This window comes from Artemia sp. Qi Xiang Cuo, chromosome 1 (assembly GCF_049724085.1).
Source record: "Artemia sp. Qi Xiang Cuo chromosome 1, ASM4972408v1, whole genome shotgun sequence".
Taxonomy (NCBI): Eukaryota; Metazoa; Arthropoda; class Branchiopoda; order Anostraca; family Artemiidae; genus Artemia; species Artemia sp. Qi Xiang Cuo.
In genome coordinates, this window is record NC_142794.1 from 14,362,258 (window position 1) to 14,384,094 (window position 21,837).

The following is a 21,837-nucleotide window of genomic DNA, read 5'->3' on the forward strand; positions in this document are numbered from 1 at the left end:
TGACTCTTACTTTTTATTATCGCGACAACCAAAAAGCCATTTTTACATCTAAGCCATGAATATTCTACTGTAGTACCAGTACTACTTTAAGCTCACTGGACCATATAGGGACAAATTGACCTATCACAAGAGACTGTACAGATATATTGGTGATTTTTGCAAGAAAGAGGAAGCTTTTAACCCTAGTTATGCAAATACAGAGTTGCAAGAACAGCAAATTGTTTCTGAGAAATCTCTGAGCATGTAGAATATGAGCATCATCAGGCAAATGCTGATAAATAAAAATGACAATGGAGCTCCAGAGTTGCCAGATGGGACACATTTTCGCCATTTGGGCGGTTTTTGAAGTGGTCCTGGATTGAAATTTTCAAATTGGCGCATCTGGGGGAGGGGTCATTCACTCGGCGCTTTAAAAAAAAAATTGAAAAGTTGGCGCTTTCGGCGCATTTTCCCTTTCATTACGGCACCATTTTAAACAGGACATCCAGCAACACTGTGGGGCTACTTCAAAAGTCTCTTCCACACAAAATAAGAGGCTGAATGACCGGTAAGCAAGAATGTTACGGACAAAATACATATACAGAGCAGCGTTGCCAACGCTTTGAAGTAAACTGTACCGGTTTTCCGACTAGAATTCTACCACAAGAGGATAATGTGTACCATCTGAACTGCAGGTTAAAAATTTGCCATAATACGAAGCAAATTTTTGTTAAACTAAAACTTGAACAGATATCTGAGTAAGAAAGGAACAAGTAAAACCAATATGTACACGAAAATTTGTATTGTTCCCAAAAATTTCTAAATGTAGCGCATTGTCCCAGAACCTCTAAATTGTACCAAAAACGGTACGATTATACCGCATTGGCAACGCTGATTTTGAGTCTTTAGGAAGTCATAGAGACTATACTGATCAGCAGCAAAACTCTCAGAAGTCGTGAGTAATTTCCCAAGCGTAGTCGGATAAGGAGCCAATGCCACTTGGTCTTTAGCACAACTCAAATTATTTATGCATAAACAGTCGATAAGCAAGGTCTACTAGCATCGTAGGTCACTCAGTAAGGACATCACAATAAACCAGAAATAGGAGAGCTGACAAAACACCCTGGCGAGCACCATACATTGAAGAAAAAGAATTATTCCGGAATCCCAGTGAATCAAAGAGTCGGGCTTAGAGGTGGATTTATCCTTTTATATGCAGGATAATCTCTAATCACCTTAAGTTTTAATGCCTACCCTGTCAGTTTTCCCTCTTGGGTCTTTTCCTGGGGTAAAGGGGTTAAATCCCCAACCTCCATTAAGCAGCTTCAATTTTAAACAGAGCTGACATTTTCACCATTCTGGAAATGGTTATGTCTCTTTTACTGGCAATTCTAATGCTTTCACGTTGTTTATTCTTGCTGATATAAATGACACGTAGGATCTTTTCTGGGTATTTATTAATTATTATTAATTAATTAATTAATAATTTATTTTTTTTTAGTTTTCGGCACAGCAAAATGATGCAGAAAATGTATTGTATGTATAAAAAAAAGGTAAAGGTAAAGAATACGACATTGGACTTTACAGTCCCTACCGGCGGTGCTGACCTCCGTTTCTTGGCCCTTCAGCCAGGAAGTGCAATGGGGGTGGAGGACCAACCATCCTGTGCTTTCGCTCATCCTTCTTGTTTACCTTCCCCATATTTCTCCAGGTACCCATTTAAAGTTGGGTCGACTCTTACTGAGCTTACAGAGTCACACCCCTGACCCCCCTTCCAAACCAAATAATTGAGTGCACTAGGATTCAAACACTCGTCCTCTCGGACAAAGGATTCTAAATCCAGCGCCCCAATCCACTTGACTATAGCCAGAATATTTACAGAATTTAATCAGCTTTGAATCAGGTGTGTTTTAAGAAAGTCTGTTTGTGTAATTTCATTTTCTCCCTTTGACACTGAAAGACAGTTTCTTGGGTAGTCTTCGCAATCAAACCTATCCACAAAAGAGTGATAAAACAAGCTGAGAAAACAAATTTTCGCTCGGAAAAGAAAAAATAAGTAGTTCTTTGGACATTTAAAATCTCATTCTTTTACCAATTTTTGATCATTTTGTAAATCAATCAGAAACCAGAATTTCGATATGAGGGCAGGGTTGCCACACCTAATGATTTATCACTATTTATAGCGATTTTTTATATTGCCTGAAAAAATCACTAAATCCGCCCATAAATCACTAGGTTATTGAAGAAAATCACTAAATGAACCGAAAAATCACTAAAACCTGCGTAAGGGTAGCCGTTCGCACAAAAATGGCACTCCGCCCATAAATCTTCAGGGGGGAGGGGGCTAGATTAAGTTGGGAGCTTTTGACCCACAAATTGCTTTTCCCCACCATTATAGGCATAAATTAAAATAAAAACGACTTTAAGGCTTTTTACATCCTCTGAAAAATTTATGGCAGACAACTTCACGCATTTTGCATAATTGCAGTCAAGCTGATGACACGTCACAAACCTGCGCTTTAAAGGCTATACAGTCACTCTATAAAAATCAACACAAAACAGTGGTAAGGTCATTCTTCGAAAATCAGCGGAAAACAGTGGTAAGGTAAATATGCCAACTAGATAAAGTGCAGTTCTACTATAAAATATAAATTTTATTCCCCTATTCCTAAAAATATTGATTGATATATAAATTGATTGATTAATTACTTAGATTTCCTTGGATGGACTCAGCGACACACGCAGGGAGGGGGCTTAGCTCCCTGAATAATCTTTATTTTATTTTTGGGTACTTCTTATTCAAATTATCAAACCTCTTATTATTATTATTAACCTTCCCCCTAAAAAAAACTTGTTAGTCTAGAGAGACTTATAGGACTAGTACCTTGACTAATTCTTAGAGTACTTGTATCAAAGTAATTTTAGAATGAATCAAGGTCTTCAAAATGTGCTTACTGAGAAAGAAATTACAAAATAACAGTGGCTTGCAGCCAATATCTAATTTATAACACTTCAAATTCTAGTGCTTTAAATAGCACAATAATCTGACAAGTGTCTGAGATCAGTGTAGTGGCAAAGGTTAATTAAAAATGATTCAGCCTCGTAAGAATAGAAAGCTCACAATAAAGCTTCAATGAAAAAAATAAAATAAGGAAGTGCGTGACTAAGTTAATCAATTGCCAAAAAACTAGCTAAAATTGATTAAAATCTTGTAATATGAAATATGAACTTGGCTGAATATAAAACTTAATCTTCAGAAAAAAAAAATTGAAACAGACAAAATTATGTGAATAATCATGAGATTTTGAACAGGGCACGGGCCTAAGATCCTCTCCCCCTTCATCAAAAAACTTTTTAAGCGGAAGCAATACCTTGAAGAATTACCCTATCTCGTCCATTATAAGCTTTTTTAGTTTGTGTGGCCAAACTATTTAGAATTGTTATGCCTTTTTTAAAGGAGAAATATTTTTTTTCAAATTTTTAACAGTTTTCTTACTATGAGTTGTAAAATTTTCTGTATAGATTTAAATTTGGGGATGCCTTTATTTTTTGCAATCTATTGCTATTGCAGCAGCTTTCATTGCTGTAAAAAAAGCAAATTGGAGTTTTATTTTTTGAAACGGTATTAACGAGCAGAAATAGTAAAATCACATCCATACCGATACGCGTGATATCGGTACGTCCGATAGCGATACAGCGTACAGCCTTTTCCCCAGGGACTACCGAGAGTCATGTCATCACCAAAACCATAGATAGTGAACCTTTGAAATATGTTGAACAAAAATGGCTATCTCAAAATGTTGATTGGATAACTTTGGGGGAAGGGGGCCTTTAGGGAGGGGAAGGGCTAGTTGCCCTTCAATCTTTTCGGTCACTTAAAAAGACACTAGCAAATACAATTTCTGTTGAGCTATTATACACCTCTCTATGACTTTCTGGTCATTAGCTAGCCCTAGTGAAAAAAAAGAAAAAAAAAGAGACATAAGTGCTACCCATGCAAAGAAGTGATTTTGCTTGGTGTTTAAGGTGGAGGGCCGTAATTATCCTACTAAATGTTTTCGACCATGTAAATAAATTTACATGGTCATTTTTGCTTAAAAGCAAAAATAAATTTTTGCTTTTAAGATTAACCGAAATAATAGTTACAATTCCTGACTCAGTGTCAAATGGCATTTTTTTTCAAACGCGTTTTTCAACTTTTGGTTACTATGGGCTGTGGTTCGCTCTTTACTAGGTTGCAGCTACTGCTGAAACCATGAAATTATTATATATGCTGCTGAATTAGGGGAAGAAAAGCAAAGAGAGAAAAATATCAAATATAAAGACATATAAAATATAAAATGCATATTATGAAGAAGCAAAATGACATTGTATCAAAACAAAATGAAACTTTTTTATGGCATAAGAAAAGAACCGAGGGACGTTTGCTGGGTAGGGGGAGGAGGCTTGTCCCCTTCCAATCATACATTTTCTTGATTTTTTAGCAGTTCTTATTAAAAACACACAAAAAAAAAATTCTATTTTGACATATCCCCTCCCCCAGTTTTTTTTATTATTGCCCCCCCCCCCCCAAAAAGAACAAAAAACAAATATATTTCCCTCAATTGATCTAATTTATGCTTTCATTCATTTAAAAGCTGATGAAAGGTGATAAAACTTTTGTCCAGTAAAAAAGCGGAAAGAACATGAAGTAACGACAGGTCTAGGCCTTGACACTTAGTTATCAGAGGCTAGCGTTGTCTTAGTAAAGAGCTACGCATATATTTTTTTTCGACTGTTTCGTAAGGAAGGAGGGTTAATAGATACTTAGGAAGGCGTAGCTAGTTTATTAGAAATTGAAAGTTTTAGTTCCCTTTTGAGAGTTGTAGGAGATTGAAGGGAAACCAGCCACCTCCGTGCCTTTTAGCTACCTTGCCGCTCCATAGCCTCCAGGATGTCAGGACAAATTTTACGTAAAAAACTTGGTTCCTCAAAAAATTGTACAAAAAAGGGCCGAAAAACTGTTTTTTCAACTGGATTGAGACTTTCAAGAATATTGCCTGGGCTATAGGTAACAAATATTTTGTTTGGAGAGAGTAAGGTGTTAGGGGTTCCGGAAAGCAGCATGAATCTTCTTGTCCCTGATCTGTACAGCCGAAAGTCCCTCGGCCAAAATGAACCTAAAAAAAAAAAAAACACCTTGGGACACTGAGAATTCTAGGGGGCTTAGGAACTTTGCTCCTATTTGCGGTGATTACTGTTTGTTTTAAGCTTGACTTTGTTATCCATCTTAATTTCTGTTCGTTCTAGGAATTATCTATTCGTCCATAACAGCATCTGTTATCTTAATATTTGATGTTATTATTCATATTCATTTTAATTTCTGTTTGCTTTAGGTTTTAATATGGTTCTTTACCTTTCTTTGAAAAACAATATTTTGGGAACCATTTTTTCAACTAAATAATAGATAATATATAAAAACAGTAGCACAAACAGTCTTCCTAGTCTCGCCTTTAATAGAATCCTAGAAAAATATGGCAAAGTTGAGGTACCTTTTTACCGAAACTCCGAAGCTCAACTGCGCGAATAATCAACACCTGATCAAATATTGGCTTCAAGGTCGCTTCGGTGGAATCCCAGGTTTGGCTAGAATCTTTAGCGATTCTACCTTTTGACTTCCATTTTTGGGGTCCGTGTCGCAAACTAATTTCAAATACATCTCCCGGGCAAAGTCTGGCAAATCCTTGTAGACCTAGAGAAAATCAATTATAAAAAGATAATTATAAAAATCAAAAAATAATTATAAAAAAGGGTTCAGCAACAAGGCCATATCCAGGAGGAGTTAGGGGGTTTGACCATGGGCGCCCATAAGCTGAATTCCGGGGAGGGGGGAAACCTTGTCTAACTGGCACTTTTAATGCTATATAATAGAAATCTCAGAACAAAAATATAAAAATAAGTCAACATGATTCAGCCAGGGGGCCGTGCCCCCGCCCCCCCTCTTATGGGCACCCATGGGTTTGACCCCCGTCCCAAAATGTTTGTCTGACGTAAAAAAGAACCAAAAATGAATATAAACAAATTTTGTTGCCCATGCGTTTTTGAAGTTTTTTAGCCCCCCCCCCCCCCAAAAAAAAAAACTTTTGTAATCCCCCCCCCAAAAAAAAGAAAAAATCCTGGATACGGCCCTGTTCAGAAAGTTGTTTTTTCCTTTTTGCTCTTCTCTCTGTGAGTAAGTGATTATTTTTTCTCCGAGTTAGTGACTCGTTTGTCTTCCCTCTTCTATACAAGTCAATGAGCCTTTGGGCTCAATATAAAACTGTATGCGTATTTCATGATGAATAAATCTTATCTTAATTGTTGAAGATTCTTAAAGAAAAGAAATAAAGCTATTTTCTATCTACAATTAGCTCAACAATATTTCTTAGCAACGTCAAAAATACATTCTACTGTTGCTTGAGCAAACTTCTGATCCGGGATATAGATGTGCTGTGTGGCTCAAATGGTTTGAACCACCTCCATGACTCCCTTATTTATACTAAATATTAGTCTTGGGTGGCATAGAACCAATAATGGGAATTACCGATTTAAACTATTCAATGAATCGTCAGACCTATTGATGGCTCCATCCCTGTCCGACTACTAATGAAGAAAAATGAAAAAAAAAATGGATTTTTTTCTTAAACATTGCATAGTTTGTGTCGTTTCTTTCATCTTCTTTTTTCCTTGTATGAGCTAAACCTAAACCTAAAGACAGCGTTTACGCTCGTTGTACTGTTTCGATTTTTTTTATATTCCAATTTCCAGAAATTTGGATTCAAACTGATCAACCAAAACAGCTTAACGCACAGATACTGCCATTAGCTAGCTCCAGCTATTTAAGCTTCATTGATAATTCCCAAATTTGCAGTTAGAATCACTAGGACATAATAAGATTATTTATAAGGCATAAATATTGGCTTGGGCACAAGAAAGTTTATTTTGCTTCCAATGAAGATTCGTATGATGAACCCAGAAATGCGATCAGAAATGTTTTCATTACCGACAGTTTTGCAAACTAGTTTTGTTATTCTGGGTGTTTTGGATTGCATCATAATTTAATGATGGTTTATTTGTGTTTGAATAAAAACAGTCAGCTGCCATATTTTGTATTTACGCCATTTTGGCGTTTTTTTTTTTTTTTTTTTTTTTTTTTTTTTTTTTTTTTTTTTTTTTTTTTTAATTCGGTTGGGCATTGGAGTTTTTGAATCGACACATTTTGGTACTTGTCTAGAATCCGATAAAGAAGCGAGAAGTGAAGTTTGCTAATGAGGGTAGCCATGTATGTAGTATATATTCTTAGAAGTAATAATTTATTTTCAAAAGAAGACACAAACAAAATAAGTCTGTACCGAAGGTGTTGCTTCGCATTGCATTGCAACCACCGAAAGTGTTGCTTGCGAAGATGTGCTACTAACAAGAAAATAATAGTAATAACAAATATATGGCAATATATTTGTGAAAAAGCTTTATGTTTAATAGAGAGGAGAAGGGGTTTATATAAGAATTATCTGAGTGATAGAATGAAAAAAAAGGAATGTAAAGAAAGCGGAGAAAGCATTAACAATGAACTAAGGAGATGTGAAGTAGAGGCCATGGATAAAATTGCCGAGGATCTGGAAGATGCAGCTAGACGGTATAATACTAAAATATTGTACTGGCATATTAATAAATTGAGAGGGAGAAGTCAATCCGGACTTGTCCCAGTTAAAGATAGGAACTGGGCCACAATTAATGATGAGGAAAAAGTTAAGGAGAGATGGGCGGAACATTTTAGGAGTGTGCTAAACCGAGATGCAGTTGCAGGAAAAGATATAGAGGGAAATGTAAAAGTTTGTGATACCTTGGATGTGAAGGAAGAATTGTTTTGTGAGGAAGAATTAGCGACAGTACTAAAAGGTTTAAAATATAATAAGGCTCCAGGTGCCGAAAGCGTGGTAAATGAGTTTCGGTACTGTTCTATTAGCTGTAAAACACGCGAGAAGTGAAGTTTGGTTAATGCTAATGAAATAAAACAAAATAGGATCAAAATATAATAGTTTAGAAACAACTTTCAGCTATATATTTGCACATTAGGGGGTAGGGGGTATAGCATTGCATATAATAAATACGTAACCTAACCTAACCTGCAATGCTCGGCATAGGAATTCCCCGTTGAAAGAACCTGCTTGACTAGTTTCTTTTGTCATGTTCGCTATACAATATCTAGCGTGTTTTACAGCTAATAGAACACTACCTGAGTTTCTTAAATATGATGGCTCTGAGGTTAGAAATAAGTTACTAAAGATTTTGAATATGATTTTTGAAAAAGGGGAAGTGCCTAACGATTTTAGGAAACCTTAATTAAACCACAGTATAAGAAAGGTGATAAGAGTGAGTGTGTAATTATCGAGGCATTAGTCTGGTCTCTGTAGGTAGCAAATTAGTAATATGATAGTAATATGATACTTTTTAGACTGAGAGATGCTGTTGACAAAGTTTTAAGAGAAGAATAGTGCGGTTTTAGAAAAGGTAGAGGATGTGTCGACCAAATTTTCACTCTTAGGTTAATAATTAAGAAGTGCCTGAATTGTCAAACACCTTTGGTCCTCAGTTTTATAGATTATGAGCAAGTGTTAGATTACGTTGATAGAAGAGCTTTAGAAAAGGTCTTATACTTGTATGGTATACCAGGTAAATACATTAAAGTAACTAATGCTATGTACAAGAATAACATTGCTGTGGTTAAGGTAGGAAATGAGGTTAGTAGCTGGTTTTGTATTAAATCAGGAGTTAGCAGGGTCGTGTTCTATCCCCCTTTATATGGATCATTTTGATGGAGTTTGTCTTGAGGAGCACATGAAAGGCAATGGGAGAACACGGAATTTAATGGGGAAGAAAAACTTTCCTGGACTTAGGTTATACTGATGATTTAAGCATCCTAGATGAAAGTGTGAGTAAAATGAATGAACTTTTAGAGATTTTGCGAGTTCAGGGTGCTAGAATAGGTTCGAAAATTAATGTTAAGAAGACTAAGCCACTCAGGCTAGGAATAAGTGAAGATGAAAAGGTAACGCTGGGTAATGAAAAGATTGATCAGGTGGGCAGCTTCACTTACCTTGGTAGTATTATTAGTAAAGACGGTGGGAACACTGAAGATCTTAAAAGTAGAATAGCCAAGGCTCAGGGTGTTTTTTCACAGTTAAAAAAAAGAAGGAAGAATAGGAAGATAAGTCTGCAAACCAAGATTAGAATATTAGAGGGTACAGCGATGGCAGTGGTCAAATATGGATCTGAAGCATGGGCGCTCCGAAATGCGGATGAAGATTTACTAGATGTTTTTCGGAGAAATTTACTACGGATTGTTCTGGTTACCCGGCTGACTGACCCTATTTCAAACAGTAGGCTCTACGAAAAATGGGGTTCAATCCCGCTTTCTAGGGCTATACCGAGAGAAAGGTTGCGATGGCTAGAGCACGTTCTTCGGATGAAGAATGACAGACTGCCAAAGATTGTCATTTTTGGCCAACCGGCTAGGGCTAAAGGGAAAGCAGGTCGTCCGCGTCTGGGGTGGGAGGATGTCATAAAGAAAGATTTAAAGGAAATGGGAACTTCCTGGGAGGGCGTAAAGAGGGAGGCTTTGAATAGACTGGGATGGAGGAGGAGCGTGCGTAGCTGTGTTGGCCTCAAGCGGCTTTGTGCTGCAGTGAGCTGTTAGTAGTAGTGGTAGTATGGCAATATATAACAATAACAAATATACAACAAACATAAGAATAGTTGTTTTATGAATCAAAACGCAATTTTGTATTTTAATTCAAAAATTGAATTATTATTTTACTATCATAAACAGTTCTGCGCAATCATTGTTCGTTCTGAAGCCAAAAAAAGAATAAAAACTTGTGCAAAACTGCGGACGATGAGAAAGTTCTGATCGCGTTTTCAGACAGAGAAAAAAGTTACAATTTTTCATTGATAATTGTTTTCCACTGGTAACTGCAAAGGTTGGGGTGAGAATCATTATACAATTGCATATAAAGAAAAAATAAAAACGGTTGATTGACCCGAGCAATGTTTGAACCAGGTTTGGAGCAAAAAAAAAAATGTCCGATTCAAGGTGGTTTCTTTGGCTCCAATCAAAAATAGTCTGGCGCAGTTCTGAATTTTAATACGAAAATTTAACTATGTTTTTCTGATATTCCTAGTTTTTGTCGAACAATTTTTCACTTCTAAATAAAAAATAAATAGGTACTGTTCTATTCGCTGGAAAACACGCGAGAGTGCGAAGATCAGACAGAGTAAAAACCTGTTAGTCTGCAACACGCATTATCCTAGGTTAGGTTAGGCTACGTATTTAATATATGCTATACTTTACCCCCACCCCCTAATGTGCAAATATATAGCCCAAAATTGTTTCTAAACTATTAAATTTTTATCCTATTTTGTTTTATTTCGTTAGTATTAACCAAACTTCAATTCTCGCGTGTTTTCCAGCTATTAGAACAGTACCAATAATAAACAAATGCTAGGCAAAACTATGGACGGTGAAACATTTTTGATTATATTTCCAACCAGCGCATTTTTTTTAATTAATAAAAATATGTAAATATATTTATAAATAAAAATATTTTATTATTTTGTTTTATTAATAAATAAAAATTTGTTATTTTTTTTCATTAGTTTTTATTAATTTATTTTTACTATTTTGTGTATTAGTTTTTCCATTATTTTCTATTAAATAATTTTTTTATCAGGAACGTGCAAATTTTTTTTCGGGGACCTAGTAAAGAAATTGGGGGGATGGGAGGGTTCAAAATAGAAAAATAAATGTTTGATAATTTCAATAAGAACTACAAAAAAATTCAATAAAATGTATGATTGGAAGGGGACCAGCCCTGCCCCCTCCCCAGTAAGCTTCCCTGTGTTCTTAAGCCATAAAAAGTTTCGTTTTGTTTCAACACAATGTAATCAAACTAATTAGCTAATTAGTGACTAGTCAATAACTATTCAAATTCAAAAAGCTAATTTAAAGCACAATGATAATTAAAAATACACTGCTAGTTCAATATTAAACTATGGAAAAACCTGAAAGGAAACGCCAAGAATTTTTCCTCATAGGGAAATGTCCGCTTAATGATGTGCAATAAAACATAAATATTCAAACTCTGAAGGTTAAAAACATTAGTCATTCCAAGAAAAAAGAACACTTTCTCCAAATAAACAAACTAACAGACAAATTTTGTTTAAAAAAAATACCATAAATGATGAGAAATTTAACGCCTTTTACCAGCAATAATTAATTGAATTACGGAAGAGGTCTATTTATTATTTTTTTAGGTATTTCCAATTGAAAAATTGGAAATACCTTATGCATCTTTGCAAGGCCGTATCCAGGGGGGGGGGGGGTTACCCGGTTTGAACCCCCCCCCCCCCGAAATTTTTAACCGACTCGAAAATAAGTCGAAAATTAGTAAAACCTAGGTAAAAATCAGTAAAATTAGTCGAAAACTGAGTCAAAAATTAGTAACCCCCCCCCAAAAAAAAAGTCAAAAATTAGTAAACCCCCCCCCCCCGAACAAAAATCCTGGATACGGCCCTGCATCTTTGCATAAAAACGCAAATCTAATAAAAGATGTTTGCTTAGTAAGAGCTTCTACCGTAAAAACCCTGTCTAATTTTGTATTGAAACCGGAATTTCCTAGTACGACCATCAAAGACATAAGAATTCTTAAAAACTTAAAAAAGGATAGTTGCGATGAATTACCAAAATTAAGAAGTTTACTAAATGATGAAAAAACAAACAAGAAGCTATCGTATAATCCAACAGGCTCTTTTACAAATAAGTTTAAGAACGAATTGAAGTGCTTTAAGGATGAAGGAAATCAACTTTATTACAAATGCCTGCCACGCAGTTCCTTGTGCCCTAAATTATATGGACTTTCCAAAATTCATAAGCCTAACCTACCATTACGACCAATTGTGTCAAGTACAAAGTCACTAACGAATGTTTTGATCAAATTATTGTTGTCTGTCTGTAAACCAATTTTGTATACACAAATTTCGTATATTAAGAATTCTTCGAATTTCTTTGAAAAACTGAAAAAAGTAGAAATTTCTTGGATTTCTTTTCTTTCAAGCTTCGACATTGTATCAATGTACACGAATATTGATGTAGAAGCAGCCGAAACTCTTCTAGAAGGAAGCTGTTAAGAAATTTGGATTTGATTAGTGGCAAAACAGATTTGGAAGTTTCTGTAATTATGTATTTAGTAAGGTTGTGCAATAAGTTCTCTTATTTTTTCAATTCAGAGGGGAGTCTTTCGAACAAATAAATGGTTTACCTATGGGGGCCCCTTTATCCCCTTTATTAGCTAGTATTTTTGTGGAGAATATTGAAACAATTGCGTTAGATTCATATTTTTTAAAACATATTTTTGTGGCTGCTGTAAGGGTGACATAATTTAGGTATGGGATTAAGGCGAGGAAGAATTTAAAGAAATTTTCGAACATCTTAATTGTTTGGGGGGGGATTTAAATTTTGCTTTTGAATTGGAAGAGAATGGGAAAACTTCCTTTTCTTGATGTTCTTCTTTTGAAAAATTAAAATAGTCTGGATTTTAAAATTTACAGACAACCGACAAATAACAATAGATTTTTGTCTTATAGTTCCGGTCACGCTCGCCAAGTAAAAATTGGTTTAATCCTTTCTTTAACTGACCGGATCTTTTGTATTTGCACTCCAAAATTTTTGAGGAGTTGTCTTTTCTAAGGAAAATACTAATAAGCAACATGTATCCAGAGTGGTTAATTAACCAGACTTTTTCAAAAAGAAGAAAAAGGTTTCTAGAGATTTCTAAGGAAGTCTTGGAGACAACTCGGGAGAAGGATGTTTTTTGTTCCTTACCATATGTACCCGGGCTAAGTGAAAAACTTCAAAGAATTTTACAAAGCAATGGTCTAAGGGTAGCTTTAAAGAGTAATATTATTTTGGGTATTTTTCTAAATTCTGGGAAGGATCTAACTTCATTGGGGAAACAAATTGGGGTTTATCAGATCCCATGTACTTGCGGAAGCTCATATGTGGGACGTACTAACCAGAGTTTGGAAATGAGATTATTACAACATAAATATTCTATTTCTTCGGCTTTAAAGCAATATTCTAAGTCTGAAAATTTTACTTCAGTTCTTTCCGAACATATTTTTAATTTTCCAGTCCATTTTATATTGTTCGAGAATGTCTCTTTGATTTCTAGGGATCGGGGTTTAAAGCAAAATTTTCGTGAAACTCTTGAAATAAAGAAAATCTTATTCAAGAATACTGCTTTGAATCGGGATGCAGGTGAATTTGGGCTGAACTCTATCTATGATAATTTATTAAAATCTGACAGAGTAAAGTTCAATTCACCCAATGTAGTTGACCTTTGTCCAAATGTTATAATATTGAACGCTAATGAACCGAATCCAAGAAGGTCAAAGAGGTTAGCTTCCGCCTTTGCTTTAAGAAGAATTAGAGATTTAAACAATATGTAGTTTTATTTGATTTAGTATATAAACTTTTGTTTTAAATTGTTTTAGTTTAGTTTTACTACTGATGACGGTCACTGTATATGTGACCGAAATATCTGGTATTTTTTGTGAAATTTATTATACACTGTCTATTAAAAAGGATTTTATCCCTATTTTGAACTTTTATTTTATTTTTATATTTATGTTTATTTTATTCTCTTTTTATACCTTGGCTGGGCCAAATATAAAATACAAAATTCTGTATTTTTTTTTTTTAACGACTGATTTTCTTCTGACTAACCGAAATATCTGGTATTTTTTGTGAAATTTATTATACACTGTCTATTAAAAAGGATTTTATCCCTATTTTGAACTTTTATTTTATCGTCATGGAAAGGCAGTGTGGTCTCCGAAATATATATATATATATATATATATATATATATATATATATATATATATATATATATATATATATATATATATATATATATATATATATATATATATGTATATGTATATCAAAATAAAACGCCATCATACATACGTCAAGCAAAATTACGAGGCCACAGATTAAAATACAAATAAATATATTAGTTATTTCATGTTATATCTCTCTTTTACATTTTTATATTTATGTTTATTTTATTCTCTTTTTATACCTTGGCTGGGCCAAATATAAAATACAAAATTCTGTACTTTTTTTTTTTTAACGACTGATTTTCTTCTGACTAACCGAAATATCTGGTATTTTTTGTGAAATTTATTATACACTGTCTATTAAAAAGGATTTTATCCCTATTTTGAATTTTTATTTTATCGTCATGGAAAGGCAGTGTGGTCTCCGAAATTATATATATATATATATATATATATATATATATATATATATATATATATATATATAATATATCAAAATAAAACGCCATCATACATACGTCAAACAAAATTACGAGGCCACAGATTAAAATATAAATAAATATATTAGTTATTTTATGTTATATCTCTCTTTTACATTTTTATATATATGTTTATTTTATTCTCTTTTTATACCTTGGCTGGGCCAAATATAAAATACAAAATTCTGTATTTTTTTTTTTTTTAACGACTGATTTTCTTCTGACTAACCGAAATATCTGGTATTTTTTGTGAAATTTATTATACACTGTCTATTAAAAAGGATTTTATCCCTATTTTGAACTTTTATTTTATCGTCATGGAAAGGTAGTGTGGTCTCCGAAATTATATATATATATATATATATATATATATATATATATATATATATATATATATATATATATATATATGTATATCAAAATAAAACGCCATCATACATACGTCAAGCAAAATTACGAGGCCACAGATTAAAATACAAATAAATATATTAGTTATTTTATGTTATATCTCTCTTTTACATTTTTATATTTATGTTTATTTTATTCTCTTTTTATACCTTGGCTGGGCCAAATATAAAATACAAAATTCTTCTTTTTTTTTTTTTAACGACTGATTTTCTTCTGACTAACCTATACTTAAATGATTTATAGTCTGGAAAACAATTTGTGCAAAATTCTTTTAAACGACAGATTTTCTTCTGAAAATCAGTTCTTCCGATAAATAGTCAATTATCAATAATCAAATAATAAATTTTTAATTAATTAAAAACCAATTAATAATCGAAAACTTAACAAAATTTCAAGTTGGATCTAAGGAAAATTAAATCTTTGACTAAAATCTAGATTCTCATGTTTAGATTCCCACTTCAATTTTTAGTATGTCAATTCTGCTCTCCCGCAACTGTATATTTATCGACTAATACAGTCGATAGTTAAGTAAAAAATAATTATAATAAATAAAATAATAAAAAAAATAATAATAAATATAATATTAATAAATATAATAATAACAAATATAATAATAGTAATAAATAAAAAAATAATAAAAAATACGTTTTAACCTCAAAAATTGAAGAATTTGCAATACAATTAATTCTTTCACTACCCAGCTACAAAATATGAGCTGATTCTGAATCCGAAAAGTGCACCGCTCTAGTTCTTTCACAAATTTAATATGTTTAAGTTGAGGGGGAATTTCTTAATGCAAAAATGTCCTCGTGAAAAGGCAGTTCCGAATTCAGGAGTTTAGAGGTATTATTTTACATCAGACCATTACGGTAGCTTGGACTGAAATTCGAGAGGGTGAGATAACCTTTGAGCAAATTTGAAGTAAATACAAGTCTGGCTTTTTCGAAGATCGTTATCGTCCACGAATACAACGAAAGATGACAATTTTAAGCTGATGTTGAACTGAGCTTCAAAATCGTTGCAAAAATGACAATTTTCCTATTTTTTAAGCACTTTTATATCCTTCCCCAGGAAAAAGTTTAAACAATACCATACTTATGGCTAAGTAACAGCTGCAGACTTGTCGCAAAAATTACTTGTTTGAGAAGGAATATAAATTCAATTAATGATAAGTTATTAATTAGACCAATAACTGAACAAATTGTTAAATCTAATAAATTAATTATTAAATAAATTACGCTTAGTAAATTACAATCAAATCTTGCTTGGGCTTGTTATTTTTCAACTCCTATTAGGCCCTTGAAAAAAAGTCTATTCAGTTTACTTTTTTCCTGATCAATACAAAAGTAGTAAATGACAGATTAAACACATCCCTTATGATTTTCTGGTTTGACTCTTCCCCTGGCTGCGTTACTAGGTGTCCAGGGATGTACGCAGGAGAAGGAACTTGAGGTCCTGGCCCTCCTTCAAATCCTATATCTTATTGAACTTCTAGGGACTTCTAATTCAAGTTATCAAATGTTTGTATTATTATTGAGTCCCTTTCCAAAAAAAGAACCCTATGTCAGTGCCTGTAAGCGTCCTCCTCCTTACACATCCTTGTGTCGAGGAGTATTTTGCTTTTCTTTCTGTCGAAGAGTAGGCTATCCCATAAGAAAAAAAGTCAGTTCTGCTTTGTCGACAACAAAACACTATTTAAAATATAAAAATATTCTGCTTATTGGTGAAAATTCTGCATATTTTGTGACATATATTCGCTTCACAAGTCTTTACAAGTCATACATCTCCTTCTCCATTGGAAACACTGGTCAAAAAACTGGGAACTGTTCGTCTATTTCCATTGTTCATTAAACTTTCAAATCTATTTTTCCAGACGATAATATTTCTTTTACTTCGCGAAAGCAATGATCGGGAAAAACTAAGAAATTTTCCTTTCAGTGTAGAAAACGAAAGAGGCGACTTTCAACTGAACGAATAAAAAGACTTGGTAGTTTTTTCAAGTCTGAATTACAACACAAAAGCTCTTGGGAAGTGATCCAGTTACTATTGAACGTATTTGCAGCATTTATATAGAAAATTTTCAGTTATACACGACTACCCAAGATCGGCCAAGTGCACAGATTTTTCTTTTTTTTTTCGAAAGCAATGATCGGGAAAAACTAAGAAATTTTCTTTTCCAGTATAGAAAAAGATAGAAGAGACATTCAAGTGAGCAATAGTAAGAGAGAGAGAGAGAGAGAGAGAGAGAGAGTAGAGAGAGAGAGAGAAAGAGAGAGAGGAACAAATATAGAGAAAATAAAAAACTAATTCCCCAAAATTCGGTTACAACCTAACTCGAGGAAAAGCCAGATATGCTTCAATTTAAAATTTTGCTAGAAATAAAACCAATTAGAAAGCTTTTCAAATTACTTTTTCAAAAGACTAAATCTACAAATTAGAACACTAAATAAGAAATGGTACTTGATTTGGTACTTATCGGTTATATAATAAACACTCTAGAATTTCGATCACGAATTATACGAACATGAGCCATGAAACTTGTCAAGCAACGTCTCATAACAGGGAATTAGCTATGGCTGGGTCGGAAAATAAATTGTAGCTATATTTTATTTAAGTATTTAGTTGATATTTTGGTTAGGTTAGGTTACGTATTTTATATAGGCCTATGCTATGCTTTACCCAACTACCAAATGTGCAAATATGTAGCCCAAATTTGTTTTTAAACTATAAGATTTGCATCAAATTTTTTGTTTATTTCACTAGCATTAACCAAACTTCACTTCTCGAGTATTTATTGTATAACCGATAAGTAGGCTACCCTTGATTTTCGACAATATATACGGGTGGCATAACGTTCTAGAATTGAGACCAGGGTACAAGATATTGAGTTTCCGGTCCTTCAAAACCCAATTGTCAGGACTTAGGCTATATTAGCTTACAGCTATACAGCTTACAGCTATATTAGCTATATTACATTCAACTTAAGCCTCTAGCCCACCCACTAAAAACATATGCATAGGGGATTCAAAACCAGGGTAGGAAAGTGACATTTATTGCTGAACAAACACTAAGAACCATGACATGATTTTTTTTTTGCATATGTCCCTATCATTTCACCCGTGTCATGTAAACACTTGTTTCACTTCTTACGTAGCTTCCAGAATGCTAAGAAGTTGCATAACATCTCAGGGGTTGTTGCGTAAGGGCTTGTTATTTTTTTTCGTTATTTTTATTTTGTTATTTAAGCTAATTTTTGGTACTTGTCAAATATACAAGAAACAATCGAGAAGTAAAGTTTGTTTAATGCTAATAAAATAAAACAAAACATGATGAAAATATAATACTTCGTTAACAAAATTGTGAAAACTAACACAAAGAAATGTGGAAGGTGGGCTGCCCAGAGCGCATTATATTAAATACGTAACCTAACCAAACCAAAATACTAGCTAAATATTTAATAAAACTATAGCTACAATGCATCAAACAGCGCGTGGTAACAAAATGTAAGCAAGGAGCGACCCGGCTCAATAGTAACCAGAACTCTAAAAAAAAGAATTTCGATACAAGTAGATTCATCAGAGTAATTAGATTCTTATGCTGATTTGAAATATATAAGTTTCATAAATTTTATCTTACCCATCAAAAGTTACGTATCTTGAAAAATTGTGCCACATTTTCGAAAAAAGGGGGAAACAACCCTGAAAAATCATAGAAAGCTAATAATAATCACCCCATCAGATTCAACGTATCAGCAAACGCTATTACAGAGGTTTCAAGCTTCATTCCGTAAAAATGTGGAATTTTGTATTTTTTGCCAGAAGACAGATTTTTTTTTTTTTTTTTTTTTTTTTTCAGGGGTGGTCGTATCGATCCAGTAGTCCTAAAATATCAGGAGAGGGCTCATTCGAAACGGAAATTAAAAGTTCTAGTACCCTTTTTAAGTAACCAAAAAAATAGGAGGGCAACTTGGACCCCTCCCACGCTCATTCTTTTCCCGAAGTCACCCAATCAAAGTTTTGAGATAGCCATTTTGTTCAGCATATTCGAAAATCTAATTAATAAGTCTTTGAGGATGACTAAATCGCCCACAGTTCCCAGGGGAAGGGCTGCAAGTTACAAACTTTGCCCATTGTTTACATATAGTATTGGTTATTGGGAAGTATACGGCCGTTTTCAGGAGGAATTTTTTCTAGGGGGGGGTAGGGGTCAGAGTAGGGGTTACGGGGGAAAATCTTTCCACGGAGGATGTTTCCTTGGGGGAAGGGACATTTCTGTGAAGGGGGCGCCAGATTTCCCAGCGTTATTTAAAAAACGATCAGAAATTAAATAAAAAACAAGTTTTTTTTCAACTGAAAGTAAGAAGCAACGTTAAAACATAAAACGAACAGAAATTATTACGTATATGAGGGGGTTCGCCCCCTGGTCAATACCACGCTCTTTACGCTAAGGTTTTTTTTAGTACTTTCAAAAGAGCTATCTTTTCTAATTAACCGGCCTTTATGATTCAGGGGTTTTTGATTCGAACAAAATTCTAACTTTAGCGTAAAGAGCGAGGCATTGACTAGGGAGCGAACTTCCTAATATACGTAATAAAAACATACGAATATAGAAATTCGTTATGTAAGTTAATTCATAAGTTACGTCAGAACAAAATTTCGAGAAAGCCAATTAGCCAAAAACAGGAAAATTAATATGCGAATTTCGTTTTAATTATTCATGTAAGGTGAGCCAAAATCAAAGCTCCATCAATTCAAAAACGTTCAGAAATTAACTAGAAAAAAACAAGTTTTTTAACTGAAAGTAAGGAGCGACATTAAAAATTAAGACGAACAGAAATTATTCCGTATATGAAAGGGACTGTCCCCTCCTCAACGCCTCGCTCTTTACGCTAAAGTTTGACTCTGTCTCACAACTTTATTTTTTAAAACAATAAAAAAAACTTTAGCGCAAAGAGCGAGGCGTTGAGGAGAGGACAGCCTTTTTCATATAAGGAATAATTTTTGTTCATTTTAAGTTTTAATGTCGCTCCTTACTTTCAGTTAAAAAAAACTTGTTTTTTTTATTTAATTACAATAAATAACCGAGTCAAACTCAAAACGAGCAGAAATTAAGATGAGTAGGGCTCAAAACCCCTATGCCTTCCCAAGGCCTGAACATAATTTGCACTTTACTGAGAAAAATATAAATGTTTTTGCTTTTATAACTTTACTATTAAAAAGGGCACTAGCCCGTTGCCCTCCAATCTTTTCGGTAACTTAACAAGGGTATTTAAAACTTTATTTTTTATTAAATGAGCCCTCTCCTGACCTTCTAGGACTATTGGTTCGATAAGATTACCCCTTGGAAGAAAAAAATAAAATAAACACTATCCGTGATCTTTCTTCTGACAAAAAAATACAAAATTCCAAATTTTGCAAATGAGATTTGAAACCTTAACAGTAGAGTGCTCTGATACTGATGATGGTGGGATTTTCAACAAGATTCATTGACTTTTAGGGGATGTTTCCCCCCTTTTTTCAAAATCAGGTAAATTTTCTCAGGTTCGTAGCTTTTGAAAGGTAACATTAAACTTGAAGAATCTTATAATTTAGCATCAGCATAAAAAGTCCATTCTTCTGATGTATGTTTTGCTATCAAAATTCTGTTTTTAGAGCTTCAGTTACTATTGGACCGAGTCGCTCCTTACTTACAGTTTGTTACTTCGAACTGTTTGAAAAGTACCATGCATAAGAATAAATTATAAAACATGAACATTAAGCAAATACTTTGAAAAAAAAATAAAAATGAATATTAAATATTAAGAATCAAATTTTAGTTCGATGACGAAATCACTGATTTTGAAGTTAGTACTATTTGACATGAAAAATAAAAGAAAAAATATTTTTCTTCTTCTTAAAAAAAAAAAAAAAAATATATATATCGGTGAAAGCAATCTGAGCATGTACTGTACGAAAGTTGAATTTATATGTGAAAAAGTCTTTTTTTTTAGCATGAACAAGGACAGCGCTGAATATTCAGATGCTTTTAAAATTAGTCTTAAAGTTTAAAACTTAAAATTAGTCTTAACTAGTGTTAAAATACCAAGAAGAGTGATGTGAAAGGTCAGGGCCACCGAACAAAGGGGAGGTGATTCAAGCCCCTCCCTAGACTTTGAAAAATACTTTCTGATTTCTATTTCATATCTATTTTCTATTTTTTCACGGGTAACTGGTCGTTCGTGCCCCCCCCCCCAAAAAAAAACTCCTTGTCCCCTACATTTTCATGAATCAGCGCCACTGCGAAAGGCGATTGTTCGAAATGTTCGAAGTGGAAACTTGGTCAAACATAGATATCTTTAAAAATTTGGAAAAGTTCGTGAATTCGACCTTTAATGAAAAAAAAATTAATATACAGTTATGCAGTTCTGGTAATTACAGGCGCCAAATTAAAAAAAAGAAGAGAAGTGAGATTCAGCAAAAAAAAAAACATATATGGTTAGGTACAGTCTAAGAAATAGCTGAAGAAGGTGTGGTTTTTCTTTGAAAGTGTAGTTGTCTTTGGGGATCAACAGATAGATCAAATTTGAATTTTTTCGGATGAAAAGCACTATCAAATCTACCTAATTAGTTTTGTTTGCTTATTTTCTTGGTTGAGTGTGGCAACACTGACGGAAATGTGATACCGTCATAAAAGCTTCTTAAGTTTGATACGACAAAAAAAAACTTCGAAAGTCAGGGTTTACAGGTATAACTAGAACTAAGATGGAGCCAGGGAACAAAAAATATTTTAATTTTAATTTTCCTGGTACTTTGAAACGATTAACTATAAAACGGACTTGAGTAAATTGACGTTAGAAGTTCAACATCATTATGTTTGTTTTTATGATCGTTTATGATTATCAGAATTATAATTTTTACTTACTGTTAAACAAGGGCGGATTTAGAGCAAACACGGGCGCCCACAATTTAACGAATTGACAAGTTTATTCAAAAAAAGACTGAAAAACATAGAATGAGGGCGCCAGAAAAAATCTTGGAGGGGCAGGGTCTCCCCTGTTCCCTGGATCCGCTAG

At 33.6% G+C, this 21,837-nt stretch overlaps 1 protein-coding gene across 6 annotated transcripts in view; it reads right to left on the reverse strand.

Annotated features, from left to right (window-relative positions):
• The window catches only part of LOC148956034 (rho family-interacting cell polarization regulator 2-like), a 162,543-nt gene that overhangs the window by 58,239 nt on the left and 82,467 nt on the right, over positions 1 to 21,837 (reverse strand). For all 6 annotated transcript variants that reach the window (XM_089090365.1, XM_089090434.1, XM_089090580.1 and 3 more), the window contains one exon: positions 5,511 to 5,710. In XM_089090365.1, the coding sequence (XP_088946491.1) occupies positions 5,511 to 5,710 (200 nt within the window). The remainder of the gene's footprint in view (positions 1 to 5,510; positions 5,711 to 21,837) is intronic.